This window comes from Pseudophryne corroboree, chromosome 6 (genome assembly GCF_028390025.1).
Source record: "Pseudophryne corroboree isolate aPseCor3 chromosome 6, aPseCor3.hap2, whole genome shotgun sequence".
Taxonomy (NCBI): domain Eukaryota; kingdom Metazoa; phylum Chordata; class Amphibia; order Anura; family Myobatrachidae; genus Pseudophryne; species Pseudophryne corroboree.
In genome coordinates, this window is record NC_086449.1 from 120,729,174 (window position 1) to 120,755,372 (window position 26,199).

At 49.0% G+C, this 26,199-nt stretch overlaps 1 protein-coding gene across 1 annotated transcript in view; it reads left to right on the forward strand.

Moving 5' to 3' along the window:
- PEBP4 (phosphatidylethanolamine binding protein 4) overlaps positions 1-26,199 on the forward strand; it is a 192,433-nt gene that overhangs the window by 38,067 nt on the left and 128,167 nt on the right. Inside the window, exon 3 of the mRNA XM_063931780.1 lies at positions 24,907-25,039. Coding sequence (XP_063787850.1) covers positions 24,907-25,039 — 133 coding nt within the window. The remainder of the gene's footprint in view (positions 1-24,906; positions 25,040-26,199) is intronic.

The window sequence follows — 26,199 nt, forward strand, 5'->3', positions numbered from 1 at the left end:
CTCTCAGACGATGAAGAAACCTTTTTCTACGTCCTCTATGCAGTCCTTTCGGTCTGCAAAAGCTAAAAAGTCCAAGACTCCTACCACTTTCTTCAGAGGTTGGCGAGCAAAACCCCAAAAAACGGTACCTGCAGGTTCCCAAGACCAGAAACCTGCCTCTGTGTCCTCAAAATCCTCAGCATGACGGTGGACCTTCCTGCCTGGAGAATGGGCAGGTGGTTAGCGAGGCTCAGACGTTTCAGTCACGTCTGGGTGTCGTCCGGTCTGTATCCCTGGGTACAGGATATTGTGTCCCAGGGGTACAAACTGGAGTTTCAAGAGCTCCCACCCCACAGGTTCTTCAAATCAGGCTTGCCAGCTTTGCTGACAGAAAGGGCTATCCTTTAGGAAGCCATTAAAAAATTGGAAAGGTCGGATGTAATTGTTCCAGTTCCAACTCATCTGGTGAACCATGGTTACTATTCAAACCTATTTGTGGTACCGAAACCGGATGGTTCGGTTAGGCCAATTTTGAACCTGAAGTCACTAAGCCCTTATCTGAGGGAATTCAAGTTCAAAATGGAGTCTATGAGAGGGGTGATCTCAGGGCTGGAGGAGGGAGAGTTTCTGGTGTCCTTAGACATCAAGGATGCGTACCTCCACATTCCGGGCAGAGAGGCACGCATTGGCGCTGTCAGCAATCTTCATTCTGGGAGTGGACAACTGGGAAGCAGACTTCCTCAGCAGACACAATCTCCATCCAGGAGAGTGGGGCCTCCATCCGGAGGCGTTCATGGAGGTGACAAATCTTTGGGGTGTACCTCAAATAGATATGATGGCATCCCATCTCAACAAGAAGCTTTGGAGGTACTGTTCCAGGTCAAGAGACCCACAAGCAGTGGCGATGGACGCCCTGGTAACTCCGTGGGTGTTCCAGTCAGTGTACGTGTTTCCTCCACTTCCACTCATTCCAAGGATTCTAAAGCTCGTAAAGAGAACAAGAGTTCAGGCAATCCTCATTGCTCCGAACTGGCCAAGAAGGGCTTGGTACACGGATCTTCTGGATCTACTGCTGGAAGACCCGAGGCCTCTCCCTCTTCAGGAGGACCTTCTGCTATAGGGGCCATTTGCTTAGCAAAACTTACCATGGCTACGTTTGACGGCATGGAGGTTGAACGGCAGATATTAGCTCAGAAGGGCATTCCGAACAAGGTTATTCCTACCCTGATACAGGCTAGGAAAGGAGTAACGTCTGAACATTACCATCGCATTTGGAAAAAGTATGTATCTTGGTGTGAATCCAAGAAGTTTCCTACAGTGGAGTTTCAACTGGGATGGTTTCTCCTCTTCCTGCAGGCAGGTGTGTATATGGGCCTGAGTTTGGGATCCATAAAGGTCCAGATTTTGGCCTTATCCATTTTCTTCCAGAAACAACTGGCTTCCCTTCCTGAGGTTCAGACTTTCTTGAAAGGGGTTCTGCACATCCAGCTTTCCTTTGTGCCGCCTACGGCACCCTGGGATCTTAATGTGGTGTCACAGTTCCTCCAATCGGATTGTTTTGAGCCTCTACAGAAGGTCGAGGTCAAGTTTCTCACGTAGAAGGCTGTCACTTTGTTGGCCTTAGTTTCTGCTAGACGTGTGTCGGAGTTGGGGGCTTTGTCTTGTAAAAGCCCCTACTTAATCTTCCATGAAGATAGAGCTAAGCTCCGGACACGTCAGCAGTTCCTTCCAAAGGTTGTGTTGGCTTTTCATATCAACCAACCTATTGTGGTGCCAGTTGCTACTGACTCCTTGGATGTTGTATGGGCTCTGAAAATTTATGTGAAGAGGACTGCTTGTCACAGAAAATCGGACTCTCTGTTTGTCTTGTATGATCCCAAGAAAGTTGGGTGTCCTGCTTCTAAGCAGACGATTTCTCGCTGGATTAGGTTCACTATCCAGCATGCGTATTCTACAGCAGGATTGCCGTGTCCAAAATCTGTTCAGGCCCACACTACTTGTAAGGTGGGTTCTTCCTGGGCTTTACCAAGCGGCTACTTGGTCTGGGTCGAACACGTTTGCTAAGTTCTACAAGTTCGATACTTTGGCCACTGAGGACCTAAGGTTTGGTCAATCGGTTCTGCAGGAGCCTCCGCGCTCTCCCTCCCGTTCTGGGAGCTTTGGTACATCCTCATGCTACTTATATGGACCCCAGCATCCTCTAGGACGTTAGAGAAAATAGGATTTTAATTACCTACCGGTAAATGTTTTTCTCGTAGTCCGTAGAGGATGCTGGGCTCCCGCACAGCGCTTCGTGATCCTGCAGTGGTTACTTGGTTCAGTACTGCTTTGTTCTTGGTTAAGTACTGTTTTGTTACTTGGTTAAGTATTCTTGTTCAGCAGTTGCTGAGTTTTCAAGCTGGTTAGCTTGGTTTGCCTTTTATGTGTGAGCTGGTGTGAATCTCGCCACTATCCGTGTAAAGTCCTTCTCTCTAAGTTGTCCATCTCCATGGGCACAGTTTCTAGACTGAGACTGGTTGGAGGGGCATAGAGGGAGGAGCCAGCCCACACTATTAAAGTCTTAAAGTGCCCATGGCTCCTGGTGAATCCATCTATACCCCATGGTACTAATATGGACCCCAGCATCCTCTACGGACAGAAAAGGATATACTGGTAGGTAATTAAAATCCTACTTTCACCTTCCTCCTCAAAGTACAGACAACAGATAGCTGGTGATTAGTAAAGGTTGCTTTTAGTTTATGTAAAATGATCTAGACTGACTGAATGCATTAAGGGATTTGCAAATATTTTGTTTCTTTTTTATTCTGTCTCCTGTTTGAAAGAAAAAAACATTTTCTTTTATCAGCTGTCTTATGGCCTTAGGGAGTCATTCCGAGTTGATCGCTCGCTGCCGATTTTCGCAGCGCAGCGACCAGGTGAAAAAAACGGCATTTCTGCGCATGCGTATGCTCCGCAATGCGCACGCGCAATATATAGGTACAAAGCCCTTTGGTTGTGCTCAGGTTCTAGCAAAGTTTTTCTTCGCACTGGCGGCCGCTAGAAGATTGACAGGAAGGGGGCGTTACTGGGTGTCAACTGACCATTTTCAGGGAGTGTTTTAAAAAACGCAGGCGTGTCTGAAAAAACGCAGGCGTGGCTGGGCGTTCGCTGGGCGGGTGTATGACGTCAAATCCAGACATGAATAGGCTGAAGTGATCGCAAGCGCTGAGTAGGCTCAGAGCTACTCAGAAACTGCACAAACTGTTTTTGCAGAGCTCGGCTGCACATGCGTTCGCACTTCTGCTAAGCTAAAATACACTCCCCAGTGGGCAGCGGCATAGCATTTGCACGGCTGCTAAAACTAGCTAGCGAGCGATCAACTCGGAATGACCCCCTTAAGATATAGCTGTTTACGCAGAGCTGCACTATTAACTACTTAACTGACGATTTTATTCCCCAAAAACCACTCAGAAATTGGGTTCCGGTATGAATGGTCGACCATGTTATGGTCGACAGTCATTAGGTCGACCACTATTGGTCGACATTGGCATGGTCGACATGGACAAAAGGTCGACACATGAAAAAAGGTCGACACATGAAAAGGTCGACATGAGGGGTTTTTAAACCTTTTTTGGTGTCGTTTTCTGCGGAAAGTGACGGGGAACCCCAATTACTGCACTGCGTCTCCTCGCATGGCTCGCCATGCAGGTTACTGTTCCCAATCGTAGTCCACGTGTATCGTAAAGTATGGAAAAGTTCCACAAAAGAAAAAAAATTTGAAAAACCCATGTCGACCTTTTCATGTGTCGACCTTTGATGTGTCAAAATTGTTGGGGGGGGGGGGGTTATGAGTGAATTATGTGAAGAACATGAATTTAACCCTATTCAAAATTATTTTAGTTAAAAAAAAAAGAGAAAAAAATATTTTTTTAGATTTTTTTTCTAAAAAAAATATTTTTGTTTCAAACATAGGTACATTGACCGGGAACATTGCGACCATCGAAACATCGGAAACATAGCCTCCATTGCCGCTTTCATATTGAAAGCCGGGACAGCCTCCAGGTACACACTGGGGGCTTGGGGGGTGGTTAATTTTCACTTCCCTAGCGGCTGCTATTATCTGCAGCTGCTGGAGGGGGAGTCCTGCCGTGCTGACCGATCAGCAATCAGTAGGATAGAGTGCTGGGAGGCAGAGGGACCGTCCCTCTAACAGCAGCAGCGGAGGGAAGTTTCCCTTCCCTGCCGCTGCTAACACTGTTTATCTGACTGGTCGCATCCTGTGCGACCAGGTCAGATGGAGCACTTGCTGGTATGGTCGCATCACGGGAGTGTTAGGGCATTTTTTAAAACACGGATATTTACACCATCGGCCAAACTCAGATGTAATTTCCATAGGCGACACTGAAACACGCAAATCTTCCTAGAATCGTTTCTGCAAAGCATCTGTGAATTGTACAAACTCGGTCAAAATGCACTTTTCAAATAGACGTGCACCTCAGCAGCGTGTTCAGAGAAGGCTACACAGACCAGTGAGATACGTACAGGCTTCTCTGTTTATATGTGTAAAAAAACACAAAACTGTGGGGTCGTCCCTCCCACAAGCATATTCTGCCCCGGGCTCTTTGTCAGTCATGGTACTAAAAATACAGGGGGAAATGCCTGAGGTCCGCCTCTATTTTATGAACCAGCACCACTCTTTTGGACTGGTCCTGGTTCAAAAAAATAAGGTGAAAAAAAGATGTATTTTTGAAAGCAGCACAGGGCTCCACTAGCCAGGGAGGTAATGCCACAGCAAGCTGACACACTTATATTGGTTTCCATCTATAACCACAAGGTTAATAGAGGTGAACCTTGTAGTTAACATCATAGGATACAATTTAGCAGTTCTCACCATAGACTTTCCCACCATTGAAGTCTATGGGGGTGGGTTTGATTGACAGTGCAGCCGCTCACAGCCAATCACCAGGCAGCTTTAACATCCCTCTGATGGGATAGTGGGTTTTTTAATGACAGAAGTCACCCAGTTCACGCTCAGTCGCGTAATTAAAATGTACGTGGTCACACATACACTTCCACATGTCTGTTTGGTTTCGGGTTTGCACTTTGTTAATTTTTTAACCCCTGGGATGCCTACATGGACTGAAGAGGACCTGATCTATGCTAGGAATAGGTGCGTATGGGATATTTTATGTATTACGTGGATGCTACTTGGAGAAGAGGACGTAAATGGCTACAGGTATTGTAGGTAAGTGTGTGTGAGTGTGAGTGTGCAAGGTTGTTTATTAAATATACTTTCTACAGTGTGTGGATCTGGGTCGGGATATAATGAAGTCCAAGTTCGGCAGCTGTGCGGGATGCCGGCCAAGCTCAGACTTTTTTTAAAGGGGCAATATGTACAAGGCTAAACCATGCCTTGTACATGATTGCCCCTTTAAAAAAGTCAGAGTTCGGTCGGCATCCTGCATAGCCGCCAAAGTCGGACTTCATTACATCCTGCCCCTTGTCTTTTTTTTATTTCTTTTACAGAAGGCCTATAGGTGACAGTATTTTTCTCTAAAGTACCAGCATGCGGAGGAGACTTGCTGGGACCTGTAGTCCCTCCTGTTAAAGACAATGGGGGGTCATTCTGACCCGTTCGCATGCAGCGGTTCTTCGCTGCTGTGCGAACGGGTCAGAAATGTGCATGCGCGGCGGACGCATTGCGCACACGCGTCGTTGCCTGGCGCCGATTGTCGCCGGGTAACGAAGCCGCCAGCGACAAATCTGATCGCGGCGGCGATCGCATGAAGATGGACAGGCGGGAGGCATTCCAGGGCGGATACTCACCGTTTCCAGCCATTTTCGGGGAGTGGTAAGAAAAACGCAGGCGTGTCCAGGCGAACGGAGGGCGGATGTCTGACGTCAAAGCCGGGACCTGCATCGCTGGATCCGTCGCACAGGGTAAATAAATAGGTCTAGGGCTAGTCTTGTTTTGTGTGAAACTTTTTAGCATAGCAGGGCTGCACAATCATTCGCAGCCCTGCTATGCTAAAATACACTCCCCCATAGGCGGAGATTAGTTGATCGCACCAGCAGCAAAAAGTTGCTTTGTGCGATCAACTCGGAATGAGGGCCAATAACAGTTCTTTTTTTTTTTTACACTCTCTAATGGACTATCAACCACCCACGGATGCTGGGGATAGCCCCGGGCTTCAGCCCTGGACCTGGGTGCCTGGAGAGGGGGGCCTCTTTAGTAAGGATGGCGGGAGGGGGGACCACTCCCCCAGATATCCCAGCCAGGGCTGACTAGTTAGGGGGGTTAATGTTACGGCCAGGGGACCAATATAAGCGTGTCCCCTGGCTGTGGCATTACCTCCCTCGTGCCTAGTGCTGGTTTATGTAAACTTTGCACCGCATCACGGGGGTCATTCCGAGTTGATTGCTCGCTAGCAATTTTTAGCAGCCGTGCAAACGCTATGCTGCCGCCCACTGGGGGAGTGTATTTTAGCTTAGCAGAAGTGCGAATGCCTGTGCAGCCGAGCTCTGCAAAAACAGTTTGTGCAGTTTCAGAGTAGTTCTGAACCTACTCAGCGCTTGCAATCACTTCAGCCTACTCGTGTCCGGGTTTGACGTCATACACCCGCCCAGCGAACGCCCAGCCACGCCTGCATTTTTGCAAACACTCCCTGAAAACAGTCAGTTGACACCCAGTAACGCCTTCTTCCTGTCAATCTTTTTGTGGCCACCAGTGCGAAGGAAAACTTTGCTACAACCTGTGCACAACCACAACGGGCTTTGTACCTGTATGACACGTGTGTGCATTGCGGCCCATATGCATGTGCATAAATGCCGTTTTTTCACCTGAACGCTGCGCTGCGAAAATCAACAGCGAGCGAACAACTTGGAATAACCCCCACATCGACCCAAAATGTCAGTTAAGAAGTATCAGAGTATTGTGTTTATTTCAGTTGCATTCAATTTGCTGGAAACTGTATTCAAATCTACTTTGCTATTTTAACTCTACTGCTTTGACTTAGATTGCATGCACACCAATGCCCATGTTATCCAGCACAAGACTGAGCAAAGTTAATGTATTACAATGTATTTCTGCAGCCCTGTGTTTCTATGTTAGGCAGCCCTGAAAAGAGCTTTTATTAGAAGATTCTTCAAGGGCTGCAGCACTTTTATGTCCTAGTGACATACTGTGCTGCGGCTCCAACACCTCCCCAGCAGAGCCGCATACTCCCGCTGGCCGGGTTCCCAGGTACTTGCGACGGAGCTGGCGCTCTCCAGGATCACGTGGCTGGTCATTTTGGAGGAGTTAAGAGGGTCCCCCAGGTGGGACCCGCTATAATCGCGTTCCGGTCGCGGTCTTAGTAGACGGACTGAGGTGCTGGCGTGGTCACTGTGGCCGTGCAGGGACCCCACTATATCCACCAGGGCAGGCAGCACAGGTTGGATTTTTCAAAATCCTTTTAACAAGGCTCCACAGTACCCAGTGGTGAGGACCACCATAGGGGATAAGGCGCTTAACCTGTAGCCCCTCCCCCAGCTCCGGGCGCCATCTACTGCTGGTGTTCCCGCCCTGGAGCTGCTTCTCACTCTCCCTCACTCCCTGACAGAGATTTTGGCGCCATCTTTACACAAGTAGCTGCGGCTGATCTCCGGGACTGCAGAGCAATGTCTCCTCTGTAAATCCGCCTGTCTCATCAGCGCTGTGCATATTCAGGGGGAGATGTACTAAGCCTGAAAAGTGATAAATATCACCGTGATAAAGCACCAGCCAATCAGCTCCTAACTGCCATGTTACAGGCTGTGTTTGAAAAATGACAGTTAGGAGCCGATTGGCTGGTACTTTATCACTGTGATATTTATCACTTTTCAGGCTTAGTACATCTGGCCCACAGTCACTTAAGTATTCTACATGTCATTTTAGACAGTGTTAGTTAAGAACAAGTGCACTTCTACCTGAATATTTAGTACAAGTATTCTGAGATATACATCCAGTATCTACTGTGTATTATTATATCTATATATACATATATACACATATCTGTATTTCTGCTGCGGGGTACACTGGGCTCCACAAGGAATGGACAATGGGGTGTAGAGTAGGATCTTGATCCGAGGCACCAACAGGCTCAAAGCTTTGACTGTTCCCAGAATGCATAGCGCCGCCTCCTATATCACCCCGCCTCCCTGCACAGAATCTGAGTTTTGTAGTTGGTGCTGCAGTAGCAGGCACTTAACAGAGTGGCTGCTCCAGGCAGCCCTAAGAAGAGCTTTTTTTCTGAGGAAAAAAGTGAAGACTTCAAGGGCAGCAGCAGTATTACATGTCAGTGGACATTCACGGCTGCAGCTCCGGCTCTCCCCAGCGGCGCTGTACACTACCGAGCCCTGGTTGCCGGGTAACTACAGCTGGAGGCTCCGGTTTTCTTCTTGTCAGGCACACACAACGGGGGCTCGCCGGGATCGCGTGGCCGTGCTTCGGGAGGTGGTAAGTGGGTCCAGCTTGCGGGACCCGGTCTTTATCGCAATCCGGCGCGGTTAGTGGGAGGCGGGCCTCGCGCGCTGGTGGTGGACACTATGGCAGTACAGGCGATCCCACTAGATCACCAGGGCATGGGACAGGTCAGGTTTTCTCTATAAACTGTTTTATTAGAGCCCGCAGTACCCGGTGGTTTTGCCAGCAGGGGGATAGAGCTTGGACCTGAAGCCCCTCCCCCAGCCCCAGGGCGCCATTTTCTGCAAATGTTCCCGCCCTGGAGCTGCATATCTGTCTCTCCCTCACTCCCTGGCAGTGTCTGCGGCGCCATTATCCCTCAGCTCACTGTTCCTGGGAATTCTTGGGCAAAATCCTCCTATGTAAAGCCACCTGGTTGTCAGTGCTGTGACTTTACAAGACACTTAAGTATTCTACCTGCCTTTTTTAGTCAGTGTTAGTTAAGAAAGAGTGCATTTAGTCAGGGTTTCCTAGTACAATTACCCTGGGATATACATGCAGTTCTTACTGTGTACTGTTATATCTATTGTTATATAGCTGTGTAAGCTAGTCCAGTGCAGTATTATTGTTAGTAATAACCTCTGCATTGTACAAACTGTGACTATTTGTGTGTGCATTTGATAGCTGAGTGGTGTCCATTTCGTGTCTTTCACTCAACCTGCTATCCCTATATTCTATAACCTGTGGGGGCTTGGTGCGTCAGGTTTTATCTAATATAGGATTTTCACAAAGATATACTGTTTTACGTATTTTTCTCTGTGATTTAGTCACCATATCTCTCCTTTATCTCTGCTGGTGCTGACTACACTGCGCAGGGGTTTGGGCTAGAGGTATCGTGCTGCTGACAAATTGTACTGTGTTACCTGATACTGCAAGTTATATCATAACTGCTTCTTAGGGTAACGGTTCTGGGGCTGAACACACTGCCGATGTTGCTGAAGCCGCAGATACCTATGAGGAGAATATAGCAGCTTTGGGCTCTGGTTCTGGGGGCTCGTTGCCCCCCAGTGGGACGGTGGCAACGGGGGCAAATAATGACCCGCCGTGGGCCGATTTTTCCACGCTTCTGCATACGCTAGTTCATAAACTAACACTCCCTATGGGACCCCCAATGCCGGTACAACCGTTTGTGGTCCCTGCAGCTAACCCGCCATGGGCGGACAATTTATCTGCTCAAATAAAGAAGTTGAACCAGTCCCTGACTACTAAAAAGTCTGACCGTCGCTCGCCTACGTCCAAGGGGTCCTCTAAGCGAGCGCTTGTCTCCTCACAATCCACTGCTGTCACTGACACCTCGTCGGATGAAGACGGCACTTACACTGACCCCACAGGTTCTGATTCAGATACGGCTGATGGGGAGTGTGGTTCACATGTGGATGTTCCTGATCTCTTGGAGGCTATTAAGTTAATTTTACAGATTACGGATGATCCCGAGCCATCCGTTCCTCCTAAGAAACCAGATAGGTTCAAGCGTCAGAAGGTGATTAAACAAGTTTTACCTCACTCTGACCACCTAATTGATATACGTCAGGAACCCTGGGAAAACCCGGGTACGAAGTTTGTGCCTCAAAAGAAGATGCTTGCTCGCTATCCCCTCGCGCCGGAGCTGTCTAAGAATTGGGAAACGCCTCCTCCAGTGGACTCACATGTGGCTAGGATGGTGGTTTCCTCAGCTCTACCGGTCACCACCGTCACGTCTCTAAAAGAGCCTACGGATAAACGTGTGGAGGGTTGTCTGAAAGCGATTTACACCCTCACGGGTGCTGCACAAAGGCCCACTATTGCAGCTACTTGGGCTGCAGAGGCCATTGAAGCATGGGCCTTGGAGTTAGATGCTGAAATCTCCTCTGACCATGCTAGACAATGCTTGTCTTATATTGTCACAGCTTCTCGTTATATTAAAGAGGCGGCTTCTGATGCCGGTATCCTGGCAGCCGAGGCCTCTACTACATCAGTCCTGGCTCGCCGGATATTGTGGCTGAGATCCTGGTCTGTGGATCTGGACTCTAGAAAATCCCTGGAGGTACTCCCTTTTAAGGGAGATATTCTGTTTGGGGAGGATTTAAATAAGATTGTGGCTGACTTGGCTACTGCCAAAACTGCCTGTCTGCCAAGTACTGTTCCTTCTGTGTCGAAGGCTAAAGGTACTTCCTTTCGCCCCTTTTGTCCTTCAGGTAAAGCAAAAGGTCAGGCGTACAACAAGCAGGCCCGCACTTCCAAACCTGGTAAGCCTAAGCCCAAAAGAGCCTGGGCGGCCCATCAGCCAGCTTCCAAGACAGATAAGCCTGCCGCATGACGGGGCGGGCCTCCCTCTGGGGGATCCCAGGGTGGGGGGCCGGCTTCTAGGGTATACCCAGGAATGGTTGAAGACTACTTCAGATGCCTGGGTACGGGAAGTCGTCACACGAGGTTACGCCATAGCCTTCAAAAACCGACCCCTTCATCGATTTTGCCAGACAGATGTCCCGTTGGACAAGACAAAGGCAAACACTCTACATTCGGTGGTACAGACCCTCCTGGATACAGGAGTCGTAGTACAGGTGCCTCTTGCGCAGAGGGGACGGGGGTACTATTCTCCTCTGTTTCTAGTCCCGAAACCGAATGGGTCCTCCCGGCCCATTCTCAACCTCAAGGCATTGAACAGGTTTGTGAAGGTTTCCAAGTTCCGGATGGAAACCCTTCGCTCTATAGTTCTGGCCTTGGAACCTGGGGACTTCATGGTCTCCCTGGATATACAGGATGCTTACCTGCATGTTCCTATAGCAGTGTCTCATCAGCAATACCTGAGATTTGCGATTGGCAACTGCCATTACCAGTTTCGGGCGTTACCTTTTGGTTTAACAAAGGCTCCGCGAGTCTTTACAAAAGTCATGGCGGTGATGACGGTGGTACTCCGCCGTCAAGGGGTCAGGATACTGCCGTATTTGTATGACTTATTAATCCTGGCAAATTCCCCAGAACTTCTCCTTCGTCATCTAGGTGTGACAGTCCGGTTTCTGCAAGCCCACGGGTGGCTCATCAACTGGAAGAAGTCATCCCTGATCCCTGCTCAGAGCATGGTGCATCTGGGAGAACCATTAGACACTCACAACCAGCGGTTGTTCCTGTCTCAGGAGAAAGTCCTGAAACTTCAGGACAGGATTCGTTGCTTCCTATCCCGTCCGCAAGTGTCGATACATTCGGCGATGCAGGTGCTGGGTCTCATGGTGTTAGCATTCGACATGGTGGAGTACGCTCAATTTCATTCTCGCCCTCTCCAGAGGCTGATTCTAGCCAAATGGGACGGCCTGCCTCACCGGATCAGGTCTCAAATGATCTCATTGACTCCGGAGCTCCGTCAGTCGCTGCTCTGGTGGCTCCGGGACCAACAACTGTGCAGGGGCCGTCCGTTCTGGATATCCAACTGGGTCCTGTTGACGACACATGCCAGTCTAAGAGGTTGGGGTGCGGTGCTGGAGCAACATTCCCTTCAGGGGCGGTGGACCAAGGAGGAGTCCCTCCTCTCGATCAATATTCTGGAGTTGCGGGCGGTCTCCAATGCCTTGAACCTAGCCCAGCATTTAATTCAGAACCGTCCTGTTCAAGTACAGTCGGACAACGCCACCACAGTGGCCTACATAAATCATCAAGGCGGCACTCGAAGCCGCCTAGCAATGAAGGAAGTCTCACGGATTCTACAGTGGGCAGAACGCCATCTACCGGCCATATCGGCAATATTCATTCAGGGATTCCTGAATTGGGAAGCGGACTTTCTCAGTCGTCAGGACGTGCATGCCGGCGAGTGGGGCCTCCATCCAGAAGTGTTTCAACTCCTAGTGGAAAGGTGGGGCCTTCCAGACGTAGATCTGATGGCGTCTCGACACAATCACAAGGTTCCGGTCTTCGGAGCAAGGACAAGGGATCCTCAAGCAGCATTCGTGGATGCGCTGGCTGTACCGTTGAGTTTTCGGCTGCCGTACATGTTCCCTCCGGTGTCACTCCTGCCCAGGGTAATTCGGAAGTTCAAGCAAGAAAAAGGAATTCTGCTTCTCATAGCTCCAGCGTGGCCCAGACGGCACTGGTTCTCAGATCTGCAAGGCCTATCGTCAGAGCGTCCATTTCTACTTCCACAAAGCCCAGACTTCCTCGTTCAGGGCCTCTGTGTCTACCAGGACCTAGCCCGGCTGTCTTTGACGGCGTGGCTCTTGAAGCTTCCGTCTGAAGGGCTAAAGGGTTTTCTGAGGCGGTCATTCAAACTATGTTGCGGGCCCGGAAACCGGCTTCGGCTCGCATTTACTATTGGGTCTGGCATTTTTTACTTTGTTTGGTGCGCATCTAACGATTATGACGCTTCCAAGTTTAGTATAGCCAAGTTGTTGGCTTTTCTTCAGCAGGGCCTGGACTTACAAATATCTGCCTTGTCGGTGTGGTTTCAGAGAAAAATTGCGACCTTACCTGATGTGCATATCTTTACTCAGGGCGTGTTGCGTATCCAACCTCCCTATGTCCCGCCTGTGGCTCCTTGGGACTTGTCGGTGGTTTTGGAGGCGTTACAAGAGTCTCCGTTTGAACCTCTTGCTTCAGCTGACCTTAAGTGGCTTTCCCTTAAGGTGGTGTTTCTGCTGGCTATTGCTTCAGCTAGAAGAGTGTCGGATTTGGGTGCCTTGTCCTGTAGTTCCCCATATCTGATATTTCACCTTGTGACCGGGCGGTTCTTAGGACTCGTCCCGGCTATCTAACTAAGGTGGTTTCTTCATTCACCTTAATCAGGAGATTGTAGTTCCGGCACTTGTTTCTCCTGATCTGTCTCCCAAAGAGCGGTCTTTGGATGTGTCTACGGGCTCTCCGCATCTATGTGAAGAGAACTGCTCCTATTAGGAAATCGGATTCTCTTTTTGTTGTGTTTGGGTTTCACAAACGTGGCTGGCCTGCTCACAAGCAAACTCTGGCCAGATGGATTAGAATGGTGATTGCACATGCTTATGTGAAGGCTGGTCTGTCTGCTCCTGATCACATTAAGGCCCATTCTACTCGGTCTGTTGGAACTTCTTGGGCGGCCCAACGTGGTGCAACCCTTGAACAATTGTGCAAGGAGGCTACGTGGTCCTCTGTGAACACGTTCATAAGGTTCTATGCCTTCGATACTGCCGCTTCCCAGGATGCTTCCTTTGGACGTCGGGTTCTTGTGCCCGCTACAGTGTGTCCCCTCCCATAAGGAACTGCTTTAGGACATCCCCATTGTCCATTCCTTGTGGAGCCCAGTGTACCCCGCAGCAGAAAACGAGTTTTATGGTAAGAATTTACCTTTGTTAAAACTCTTTCTGCGAGGTACACTGGGCTCCACAAGGCGCCCACCCTGATGCACTTAGCTTCTTTGGGTTGGTATGGCATTAGCCGCTGACACGTCTCCTGTCGCAAGAATGCAGTGTTGTGGCTACTACCCGTTGTCGTCTCTTTTCCTGCTACTGCATTGGACTGGTTAACTAAAAACTGAGATCCTGTGCAGGGAGGCGGGGTGATATAGGAGGCGGCCCTATGCATTCTGGGAACAGTCAAAGCTTTGAGCCTGTTGGTGCCTCGGATCAAGATCCTACTCTACACCCCATTGTCCATTAGTTGTGGAGCCCAGTGTGCCTCGCAGAAAGAGTTTTAACAAAGGTAAGTTCTTACCATAAAACTCGTTATATGTAGTTTTACTAGTCCAGTGCCGTTTTATTGTTTATCTGAAATAACTTCTGTATTGTAACTGTGACTGAGTGTGCCTGCAGCTGCTGAGTGGATTTCCTTTTCGTATATCACACTTATTGCTATCACTATATTCTGTACCCTGGGGGGCTAGGTACATCAGGGTCTCATATATATATATATATATATATATATAGTGCTACATAGTATATACTGTTTTGTGTTTTTTACTGTGTATTTTAGTCACATCATACCGCTTTAATTCTCTGTTTGTGTCCTGTATTTGCTGTCACATAAATCAGGGGGTTATTTGCAGGTGTTGTGCTTGTCTGGCTATGTTGTACTGTTACGCTCTAAGGCTACATTCCCTATAGTGTCTGCAACACAGGGCGGGAAATCCGCGGACACTTCTGCATCATGCAGTGCTTCCACCAAGAATTTACCTGAGGGGGAAGTTTTAGCTGATGATTCAGGTACTGGGTGCTATACAGCTCCCAGTCAGCCCGCAGCACCTGTGGCCAATCAGGAACCACGTTGGACAGCGTTCTCAAGTATGCTAAATATGCTTGTGACACGTCTTACGCCCCCTGTGGGGCCTCCTGTGCCATTGCAGCCACATATTGTTCCTGTGATTAATCCGCCCTGGGCGGACACTCTGTCTACCCAGATACAACAATTAAATCAATCTTTGGTTAGAAAAAAGTTTACCCCACGCCCCTCTGGGGTCAAGGGGTCATCTAAGCGGGCCGCTTCCTCCTCACAATCCACTAATATTTCAGTTAATTCTTCTGATGAGGATGGGGAATATACTGATCCATCAGACACTGATACAGTCGCTTCTGAAGAGGAACCTAGTGGAGGCTATTAAGCTGATTCTACAAATTGATGCATTAGATCTGCGTCTAAGAAACCTGATAAGTTCAAACGTCAGAAGGTTACTAAAGTAGTCTTACCACATTCTGACCATTTAATTAACATACGTCAGGAATCCTGGTTGTCTCCAGGAAAGAAATTCTTCCTGTCTAAAAAGATGCTAGCTCGTTATCCTATCCCTGCGGAGTTGAGTAACAAGTGGGAAACTCGACCGCTGGTGGACTCTCATGTCGCCCGTCTTGTGGTGTCATCTACTCTGCCTGTCACCACTGTCACCTCACTGAAGGAACTGACGGATAAGCGCGTGGAGGTATGCCTGAAGTCTATTTACTCCCTTACCAGTGCTGTACATAGACCCACTATAGCAGCCTCCTGGGCCTTAAAAGGAATTGAAGCATGGGTTCAGGCATTAGAGGATGAGCTACCTCAGGATATTTCTGACACTGCCAGACAATATCTGTCTCATATTACCACCGCCTCCCACTATATTCAGGAGGCGTCCTCTGAGGCAGGTGTAATGACGGCCAAGGCGTCTACTACGTCTATACTGGCTCGCCGAATTCTGTGGTTGAGGTCCTGGAAGGTGGACCTAGACTCCAAAAAGACCTTGGAGGTGCTCCCTTTTAAGGGAGACATCCTATTTGGGGAGGATCTGAATAAGATTGTGACTGACTTGGCGACTGCTAAGACTGCGTTTCTCTCAAGTACTAATCCATCTGCACCGAAGGCAAAGAGTACCACTTTTCGTTCCTTTCGACCTCCAGGGAAAGCAAAGGGTCAGGCGTACCCGAGACAGGCTCGTACTTCAAAAACCACTAAGCCCAAATCTAAACAATCCTGGGCCGCCCGTCAGCCTGCTTCCAAACATGACAAGCCTGCTGCATGACAGGGCGGGCCTCCCCCTGGGGGATCCCAGTGTGGGAGGCCGACTTCGGCAGTTCGCCCAGGCCTGGATAAATACCACTTCGGACGCCTGGGTGCGGGAAGTTGTCTCTCACGGGTACGCAATCTCTTTCAAGAGACGTCCCCCTCGCCAGTTCTGCTTGACAGTTAATCTCTTCAGATTTGTTGAAAGCGCAAGCTCTACAATTGGTTGTGTGATCCCTCATGGACACAGGAGTGGTAGTGCCGGTACCTCTGTCCCAGAGAGGCAGGGGATACTATTCGACCCTGTTTCTAGTTCCGAAACCCAGTGGGTCCTTTAGGCCTATACTCAACCTCAAATCATTGAACAAAATTTATGAGAGAGTCCAAATTCTGTATGGAAACTCTGCGCTCTATTGTACTGGCCGTGGAACCCGAAGACTATACGGTATCCATGGACATACAGGATGCTTACCTGCATATACCTATTGCCATATCGCATCAGCAATATCTGCAGTTTGCTATTGGCAACCTACATTATCAATTCCAGGCTCTGCCATTTGGACTGGCCACGGCCCCTCAGATCTTCACCAAGGTCGGCCCTTCTCCGCCGTCAGGGAATCAGGATCTTGCCGTATCTTAATGACTTGTTGATCCTGGCGAACTCCCAAGATGTTCTCCTCAGTCATCTGGACCTGACGGTCCAATTCCTACAAGCCCACGGGTTTCTCATCAACTGGAAAAAGTACTCGCTGGTCCCTGCTCGGAGCATGGTGCACCTGGGGGCACTGCTAGACACACACAGCCAAAGACTGTTTCTGTCTCCGGAAAAAGTCCTGAAATTTCAGGACAGGATCAGATGCTTCCTTTCACGCCCAAGAGTGTCGATACACTCGGCGATGTAAGTACTGGGCCTCATGGTGTTGGCTTTCGACATGGTAGAGTACGCTCAATTTCATTCGCGCCCTCTGCAGAGGTTAATCCTTTCCAAATGGGACGGCCTGCCTCATCGGATCAGATATCAAATGATCTCCTTGACTCCGGAGGTTCGTGTGTCTCTGAGCTGGTGGCTACAGGACCAACGGTTGAGCAGGGGCCGACCCTTCTGGACTCCCAACTGGGTCCTACTAACTACGGATGCCATTCTGCCGGGATGGGGAGCGGTGCTAGAGCAACACTCTCTCCAGGGTCGGTGGACCAAGGAGGAATCTCTCCTCCCGATAAACATTCGGAAATTGCGGGCAATGGGGGTCATTCCGAGTTGTTCGCTCGGTAAAAATCTTCGCATCGCAGCGATTTTCAGCTCAATGCGCATGCGCAATGTCCGCACTGCGACTGCGCCAAGTAAATTTGCTATGCAGTGTCACGATCCGGGTATCTGGACGCCATTTCTTACCCATCAGATGCCTCCTAAGGCTGGCTCAGCGCTCCAGGACCGGATTCCATCTGTTATCCTGATGTGTACATTCCTGTATCCTCTCCTGTCACTCTGGGACGCTGTCACAGTAAACGCCATATTACACCTGGCATGGCGTCTCCCGCGGCCTCCGCCGCCCTCCCTGAACTTCTGCATGCAGAGTGTCTGAGTGGCGATTACGTCAGCCGCGGCCTCCGCTGTGTCCGCGTGGTCGGATGTGCATCTGTCAGCCTGGCGCCTCCTGTCTCCGGTGGCCGGCGCCGCCATTACTGTTTTCATTACCACATGGATTACAAACCAAACTTCCCTCCAAGTGTCTGCATGGGCGCAGCCATCTTGGATTCTGTCAGCTGATCATTTCCACCAATCTGTTCTCAGTATTGATAATCTGCATAATTGCCTAGCCAATCCCTTCCTTGCTGCAGGTATAAATACACTGTGCCTGAGCAAGGAAGGCGTCAGTGCTTTGGTTGTCAAACCTAGTTCCTGTTTGTCTCTCTCCTGTGATTGTCTTCCAGGTTCCAGCTCCTGTCTCAAGACTTCCACCATAGAGACCCGCACCAGCATTCCACCTGCGGTGTAGCCTGACTCTCCAATCCATTGTGGATTCATCTGTTTCCAGCTACAACATTACCTGCTTCCAGCTCAGCTTCCAGCAGAGTACAGCTTCCCTTAAAGGGCCGGTGTCCTTTCTACACTTTACCACTCTCCACCGGTATTATTATTTCTCCGCTCTCAAGTTCTACATTTCAGTTCATATTTCATCGCTCCCAAGTTCATTTATTATTTAACTGGTTCCAGCCAGTATCCACTCCGTGCTAACAACAGTCTGGTTCCAGCCAGTATCCACAGCAGCTGTTTTATCTTCAGCAACCCAGCTTTTCCTGGAACACCAGCTGGCACAATCCTGGGTTATCTCCATTGCTACAGTCGGGCCTGGTAAGGACTTTCCATCTAGAAGATCATAAGAACTATCTCACACTACCAGTGCCCTGTGGCTCCTGCCATCCTGTAGTACCCAGGAACTGTATTTATTCTTTGCTGACTTTTACGTTTTCTTTTACTGCTGCTGTGTTGCGGAGTTGTCATAATAAACATCATTGACTTTTATCCAAGTTGTCGTGGTCACGCCTTCGGGCAGTTATTATTCATGTTACTTACATGTCCAGGGGTCTGATACAACCTCCCAGGTTCCGGTACATCTCAGCCCCTACAACTGAGGCTGCCTCCCGTCAGCTCAGGCCCTCAGTTGTGACATGCAGTTAGGAATTTTACTCACGGCTTTTTCATCGTTCTGGCGATTGTAATGTGATTGACAGGAAATGGGTGTTACTGGGCGGAAACAGGCCGTTTTATGGGCGTGTGGGAAAAAACGCTACCGTTTCCGGAAAAAACGCAGGAGTGGCCGGAGAAACGGGGGAGTGTCTGGGCGAACGCTGGGTGTGTTTGTGACGTCAAACCAGGAACGACAAGCACTGAAATGATCGCAGATGCCGAGTAAGTCTGGAGCTACTCAGAAACTGCTACGAGGTGTGTAATCGCAATATTGCGAATACATCGTTCGCAATTTTAAGATGCTAAGATTCACTCCCAGTAGGCGGCGGCTTAGCATGAGCAAATCTACTAAAATCCGCTTGCGAGCGAACAACTCGGAATGACCCCCAGTGTTCAATGCTTTGAATCTTGCCCTGCCTCTGGTACAGAACAGGCCTGTTCAAGTACAATCAGACAACGCCACCACGGTGGCATACAGAAATCATCAAGGCAGCACTCAAAGCCAGATGGCAATGAAGGAAGTTTCAAAAGTCCTTTGTTGGGCGGAACGCCATTTGCCAGCAATATCGGTAGTGTTTATTGCCGGGGTCCTCAACTGGGAAGGGGATTTCCTCAGTCGTCAGGACGTTCACGCCGAAGAGTGGAGTCTTCATCCAGAAGTCTTTCAACTCCTAGTGGACAAGTGGGGCCTACCAGATGTAGACCTGATGGCGTCTCGACACAATCACAAGGTTCAGGTCTTCAGATCAAGGACAAGGGATCCTCAAGCAGTGTTCGTGGACGCATTGGCAATTACATGGAATTTTCAGCTGCCATAAGTGTTCCCTCCAGTGTCACTCCAGCCCCGGGTACTACGGAAGTTCAAGCAAGAAGGAGGAATACTACTTCTAGTCCCTCCAGCATAGCCCAGACGGCATTGGTTCTCAGACCTGCAGAGTCTATCGATCGAGCGTCCTCTTCTACTTCCTCAATGCCCAGACCTCCTCGTTCAGGGCCTTTGTGTCTACCCGGACCTGGCCAGACTGGATTTGACGACGTGGCTCTTGAAGCTTCACTCCTGAGGCGGTTATCCAAACTATGCTGAAGGCTCGCAAACCAGCTTCTGCACAAATTTATTACAGGTTCTGGAATTCTTACTTCACCTGGCTTGCTGCTAAGAATTGCGATGCATACAATTACAGAACTTCCAGACTTTTGGCTTTTCTGCAACAAGGCCTAGACTTGGGCCTTCGTCTAGCCTCCCACAAGGTTCATATTTCTACCTTGTCAGTGTGGTTTCAGAGGAAGATTGCGTCTATTCCTGACGTTCATACTTTCGCTCAAGGCGTTTTACGGATTCAGCCTCCCTATATCCCTCCTGTGGCTCCATGGGATCTGACTGTTGTCTTGAATGCCCTACAAGAGTCTCCATTTGAACCTCTTGAGTCTGTGGACCTTAAATATCTTACACTTACGGTTGTGTTTCTGCAGGCTATTGCCTCTGCTGGGAGGGTGTTGGACTTAGGAGCTTTGTCCTGTTGTCCGCCCCTTCTGATTTTTCACTATGACCGGGCAGTTCTTCGAACTCACCCTGGTTATTTGCCTAAGGTGGTGTCATCTTTTCACCTTAACCAAGAGATAGTGGTTCCGGCTTTTATCTCTTCTGGTTTGTCCTCCAAAGAGCGGTCTTTGGATTTGGTAGGGGCTCTCTGTACTGATACCCTTTTAGTATTTTTTGGTTTTCACAAACGTGGCTGGCCTGCGAATAAGCAAACCTTGGCCAGATGGATTAGAATGGTGATTGCACAAGCTTATGCACAGGCTGGTCTTCCAGCTCCTGCTGCTGTCAAAACTCATTCTACTAGGTCTGTTGGACCTTCTTGTGTGGCCAGCCGAGGCGCATCCGCTGAACAATTGTGCAAGGCGGCTACGTGGTCCTTAGTGAACACTTTCATTAGGTTTTATGCCTTTGAATCTTCCGCCTCCCAGGATGCTTCCTTTGGACGCCGGGTTCTTGTGCCCGCAACGGTGCATCCCCTCCCATGAGGAACTGCTTTAAGACATCCCCGAGGTATTCCCTGTGGAACACAGTGTACACCGCTGCAGAAAAGGAGATTTATGGTAGACTTACCATAGTTAAATCTCTTTCTGTGAGGTACACTGGGTTCCACAGGGCGCCCACCCTGACGCACTTAGCTTCTTTGGGTTTGTATGGCATTAGCCGCTGGTCCCTTCTCCTGCCGTGAGAATGTGGTTCTATGTGACTAACATCTGCCTTCTCTTTTACCTGCTCCTGCATTGGACTGGTTAACGAAACTGAGCTCCAGTGTCCGGAGGCGGGGTTATAGAGGCCATGCAATGCATCCTGGGAACAGTCAAAGCTTTAGGCTGTTGGTGCCTCTGGATCAAGATCCAACTCTACACCCATTGTATTCCCTGTGGAACCCAGTGTACCTCGCAGAAAGAGATTTAACTATGGTAAGTGTACCATAAATCTCCTTATTTCTATGCTGCAAGGTTGTGTGTGACTTTTATCCTGTGTAGGGATTGTTTGAGATTAAAGGCCCATACACACTAGAAGATTTCGAGCTCAAAGCAGCTCACTTTTGGCGTTTTGAGCTGCTTTGAGCTCAAAATCTACTGGTGTGTATGGGTGGGTGATGAGCGCTGATGCGCGCTCCCGCATCATCACCAGCGAGGTGGGCAATCATGTGTTTTGCACACAGTGTTTTGCCCACCTTGCTGCTTGTTCATCCATCGTCGCTCAGTGTGTACGGCGCCAAGTGATGATAGATGAACTGTCCTCGGCATTCCGGAGTCCGGCCTCTCTCCCTCCCCAAGCCCCAACTCACTGAGCAGCAGCAGCAGCAGCACGATATTCAGGAGCAGGGCACTACAGTGACCAGGTATCCACTGGCCACCAATGATTACAGTATGTACGCCAGTAATATATACATTGCTGCCCGCTGCCAGCAATGTACTGTATATATTGTACCACTGGCCACCAATGATTATTTATGCCAGTAATATATACATTGCTGGCAGAGGCCAGCATTGTATATGTTCTGGCACCACTGGCCACCAATGTTTATGTATAATATATACAATATATATAAATTGCAGGTAGAGTCCCCATTTATACACATTATGGCAGCAGTTCCCCCCTTTTTACACATTATGGCAGCAGAGTCCTCCTTTTTACACATTGCGGCAGCAGAGTCCTCCTTTTTACACATTGCGGCAGCAGAGTCCCCCTTTTTACACATTGCGGCAGCAGAGTCCCCCTTTTTACACATTTCGGCAGCAGAGTCCTCCTTTTTACACATTATGGCAGCAGAGTCATAAAATGGCCTCTGCTCCCACCCTTTAAGGTCCATACACACTGGGCGTTTTTGCCCAGCGTGTATGCACAGCGATGATCGCTGACATCGCTAGGCTGAAAAGTGCTCAGTGCATACACACTGAGCACTTTTCCCCGCTGCCCAGCGATGTCAGCGGGGGTGAGCGGCTTTCCATAGCAGGACGCTATGGAAAGCCGCTCACCCTGCCGTTAATCTACTGGTAATACCAGCAGAAGAACGGTGGCCGCCAGCGATGAAGTGAGCTGCTTTCAGCTCAAAATCGCCCAGTGTGTATGGGCCTTTAGTGATTATGGCTGAAAGATTAACTCCTTTCAGTCCGGCCGACCCTCCCTGCTCCCTCCTCAAGTCCCTCCGGCTACGGCTCTGCGGTCCCGCACTGCTCCCTCCAGCTCACTCGGAGACGCACGTTTGAGGAGCATCTTGCAGCGGCAGCAGCACATTGTGAAGTGAGTTGCTGCCAACAAGTTTGTGTCCCTGGGTTATATACACTGCTTGCACAGGCCAGCAATGTATAAACCACTGCCCACCAATAATTATTTATTTTAAAGCCAGTAATATATATAGCAATGTATACGTTACCGGCACCACTGGCCACCAATGTATATGAATAAGCTGGTAAGGTGGGTGGTCTTCAGGTTGCCAACTGTCGGGATCCTGGCGCACAGTATATCAGCGCTGGAATCCCAACAGCCGGCATACCGACAGTTTTTCTCCGTCGTGGGGGTCTACGACCCCCCTGGAAGGAGAATAAATAGCGTGGCGAGCGCAGCGAGCCTGCAAGGGGCTCATTTGCACTTGCCACGCTGTCGATATGCCGGCGGTCGGGTTTCCGGTGCCGGTATGCTGGTCGCCGGGAGCCCGGCTGCCGGCATACCATACTACATCCCATTATATAAATAGTCTTTCTAATGAAAGATTTTCAGCAACGTCTTTCGCATCCCGAAAATCTCTTGCTCTTTGGGAAAATAGATCAGTGCGGTGAAAGATTTATCTTTCAGAGATGTTGTCAAAGTCTTTTGAAATGAAAATCTCCTAGTGTATATGGGCCTTAAGGAACTAGTTTGAAGCTATGGTTAAAATGTGTGTCAATTGTTGCTCCCATTCCTCTAATTGTGTGCAATATTTGTATGATCTTGCCTTCTATTGTCTTTTCTCTATGTTCTATTTACGCGTTAATTCATCTTATTCTATTCTTTACAGTTGTTTCGTTGATATTTTCAACAAGTGTGCGCTATTTAGAATTTGTGTTCTTACAACTATTGTTGCTACTTTAATGTGTTATCTTTTTGATGGTTTGAAGTTTTATACTCTGTCTGCTATATTTACTCTAGATAAATATACTGTTGTGGTTTTGGCAATAAATGTTGTGTGGTTTATACTGGTAGAGTATAAAAGGTTACAGGTGTTGGGCAAAGTTTCCTGAGTCAGTCTCTGGTGTGCGGAAGACCCGGCCATTACTCCTTATGGCTGTGCTGATTCAGATGAAGACACTGGCAATATCTAAACCGAGAGACTGAAAAGTTAAGAGGAGTTGGTGGCGGGAAGGGGGGTAGACTGTCATGCAGAAAAAGAAAATACAGGTGCACATTCTAAGCTAGTGGTTCACAAACTGTGCACTGCGGCTCCCTGAGGTGCAGCTGCACTGCCACTAATGTGCCGTGGCTCATAGCCTTACAAGGCCATCCAGAGGCCGCCTGATTTCTAAATGTCTTTTTTTGTGCACAGCGGGAGAGGGGTTGGGTCGATGAGCAGAGCCATCCAGGGGGGAGCGGTGCGATGAGTGGGGGAGCGTGCAGGAAGGCTGTCCGTTGCTGTATAGGGTCCTGCAGCTCACTTCGTGGCTGTTCTAAGAAGCTGAATAGCAGTGGGAGATGGCCACATATAGAACTATAGGGGAGAGCTGCAAAGGGAGAGACATAAAGGGGGCTGAAATGGTAAAAACGTGGAGGGGTCTGCCATGGGAGAGACATGGAGGAGTGCAAAGGGAGAGACAAGGTTGGGGGCTGCAATAAGAGACATGGAGAGGGGCTTAGTACGTTACTTAAAAAACGGGACTGCTCAGTATTTATTTTGGCTTAAGGTTAAAAAAATTTGGAGACCCCAAGGGTGCCTTGAACTGAGAAAGTTTGGTAACTATTGATCTAAGCACTAAGAATACTGATAATCAGAATAATTATAATAAATTGAACAGTTATCATTAGATATAAATAAGGTTATGTGAATGGGAGGCATTTGATATGCCGGCTGTCGGGATCTCGGCACTCAGCATACCGGCACTGGAATCCTGACAGCCGGCATACAGACAACTATTCTCCCTCTTGGGGGGTCCACGACACCCTTGGAGGGAGAATAGTGCGCTCGCCCCACTGCCGGCATGCCGGCGGTCGGGATCCCAGTGCTGGTATGCTGGGCGCCAGGATCCCGAGCACCGGCATACCCCTTTGAACACGTTTGCCCATAAATGCATGCCCACCTACCATGTCAAGGTAAACCTCATCAGGTGGGTCCCTAACATTGCTGAGAAGTTAACTGCTATGTGTGCCCAACTGGTACAAGGCCTCCTCCAAATGTGTCTACCAAAGGGGTATTAAACACACAAAGAAGGAATTTGCCATCAAGAATTATATGACTATATGATCATTTTTCCTTATTCTCATGTTTATTTAGTGGCAGCTCTGGTGATGTAAATTAGAGTAATCACTGCTGGAAGTCCACATAAACTGTCAGTTTTATACTATATCAGTCTTTGTTTTCTATATCTGAGTGCGGAAGAATTCTGGAAGATCGTTTCCTATGACCCGAGCAATATAACTCCATATATATATATATATATATATATATATAATATCATATTATACTGTACTAATTTTTTCCTGATTTAGGCCGTAATTACAACAACAACCCCATTAAGAAAAATATAAAATACTACAGCACTATTAATTTTATAATGAACGGTTAACTGGCACAGATAAAGTTATTTTTCTTATGGGGCCACAGTAAAGAACATATCTCTACCATTTTCTGTCTTATAGTGATGACCTCCATGTTGTATATCCAGAAATAGGCGATGTCTCATGCCTGCGCATTCCCTCATGTCTTAACTATACCCAGAGCCTGGCAAAGGTCTGGGGTCCTCCGGTGATCAAGTACTCCAAGGCCGAGAAGGTAGGCATCTTCCTTACATTTATGGGCATGGTATACGGAGGGGGAAATTATTCGGAGACATAATAAAGATTAATGCCACACGTGTTTTCTGTATAAAAGTGAATGTCATATGGAGTATTACATATATTATTATGAGTAGTTATAAAGAGAGATTCTTTTTCTGCAAGAACATTTGCGTTTGGAACTGCAAAGCATCCTGGGAGTTTCAACCACCACTTCAACCTCGCTTCCTCACTCGCCGCCGTTGACGTTGCCACCCACTTCATATCCAAACTTGAATCCACCTATGAGGACATTACCTCCCAGCAGGTCCTCCTTGTCCTACCCCTCCCTTTCTGTTAGGCGCCGGGTTCCGCTCGGCCGTGCGGCCCGGCGCCTAGCAACCAGGGACGCCGTGCGCGTTCAGCCGCCGGCTCCCTGGCAACGCTAAGACGCCGGGCGCACGGAGCCGCTCTGACCTTAGCAACGGGGACGCCACGTTCAGCCGCGTTCCCCGTTGCTGGGTCTATTCTCATTACCCTGATTATGTGCTGGCCGTGCAGCATGCAAGCTGCACGGCATTTCTATTTGATTGTCCTGTCTGGATCCTGATTGGAGGGTGCCTGAATAAAGGCACCCTCAGGACTTCTTACAGACGCCGGTGATAGCTTCCTGTTTGCCTGTGTCTGCTGCAGAGAGTTCCCAGTCCCGGTCTTTTCGGTTGTTCCTGTCCTCAGAGATCCTGTACTCGGAAGTTACCATCTGTTCCTGGAGTCTGACCGAGCACCTTTAACATCTGGTGGTGTTCGTGAGTCGCGGCGCAGCCGTGTGTTGCGGCTTGTCCGCTTCTGTTTATTATTTTGTTTAATTGTGTTCTGGAGCTTTGCGGAGGATTCCGCTTCCACAGATCCACTCTGGTGTCCGGCGGTGCCGGATAGGAGTGTCGGATCAGTGGATCCTTGGTTGTCCTTTTTCCTGGCGGCTAGTCCGCACATACCTTTTGATTTAGTTAGTTAGCTTGTAACCCCTGGCCTGGTTGCTTAGTCAGAGGGCCCCTTGTTATCACCCTGTCTCGGACTTCCCCTTGTCTCCCATTAAGACCTGCGGGGGCATCGGGGTTGGGCAGACATAATCCGCCCTTCGAACGCGGCTGCCATGGGCTCAAGCAACCATAGTCTCGC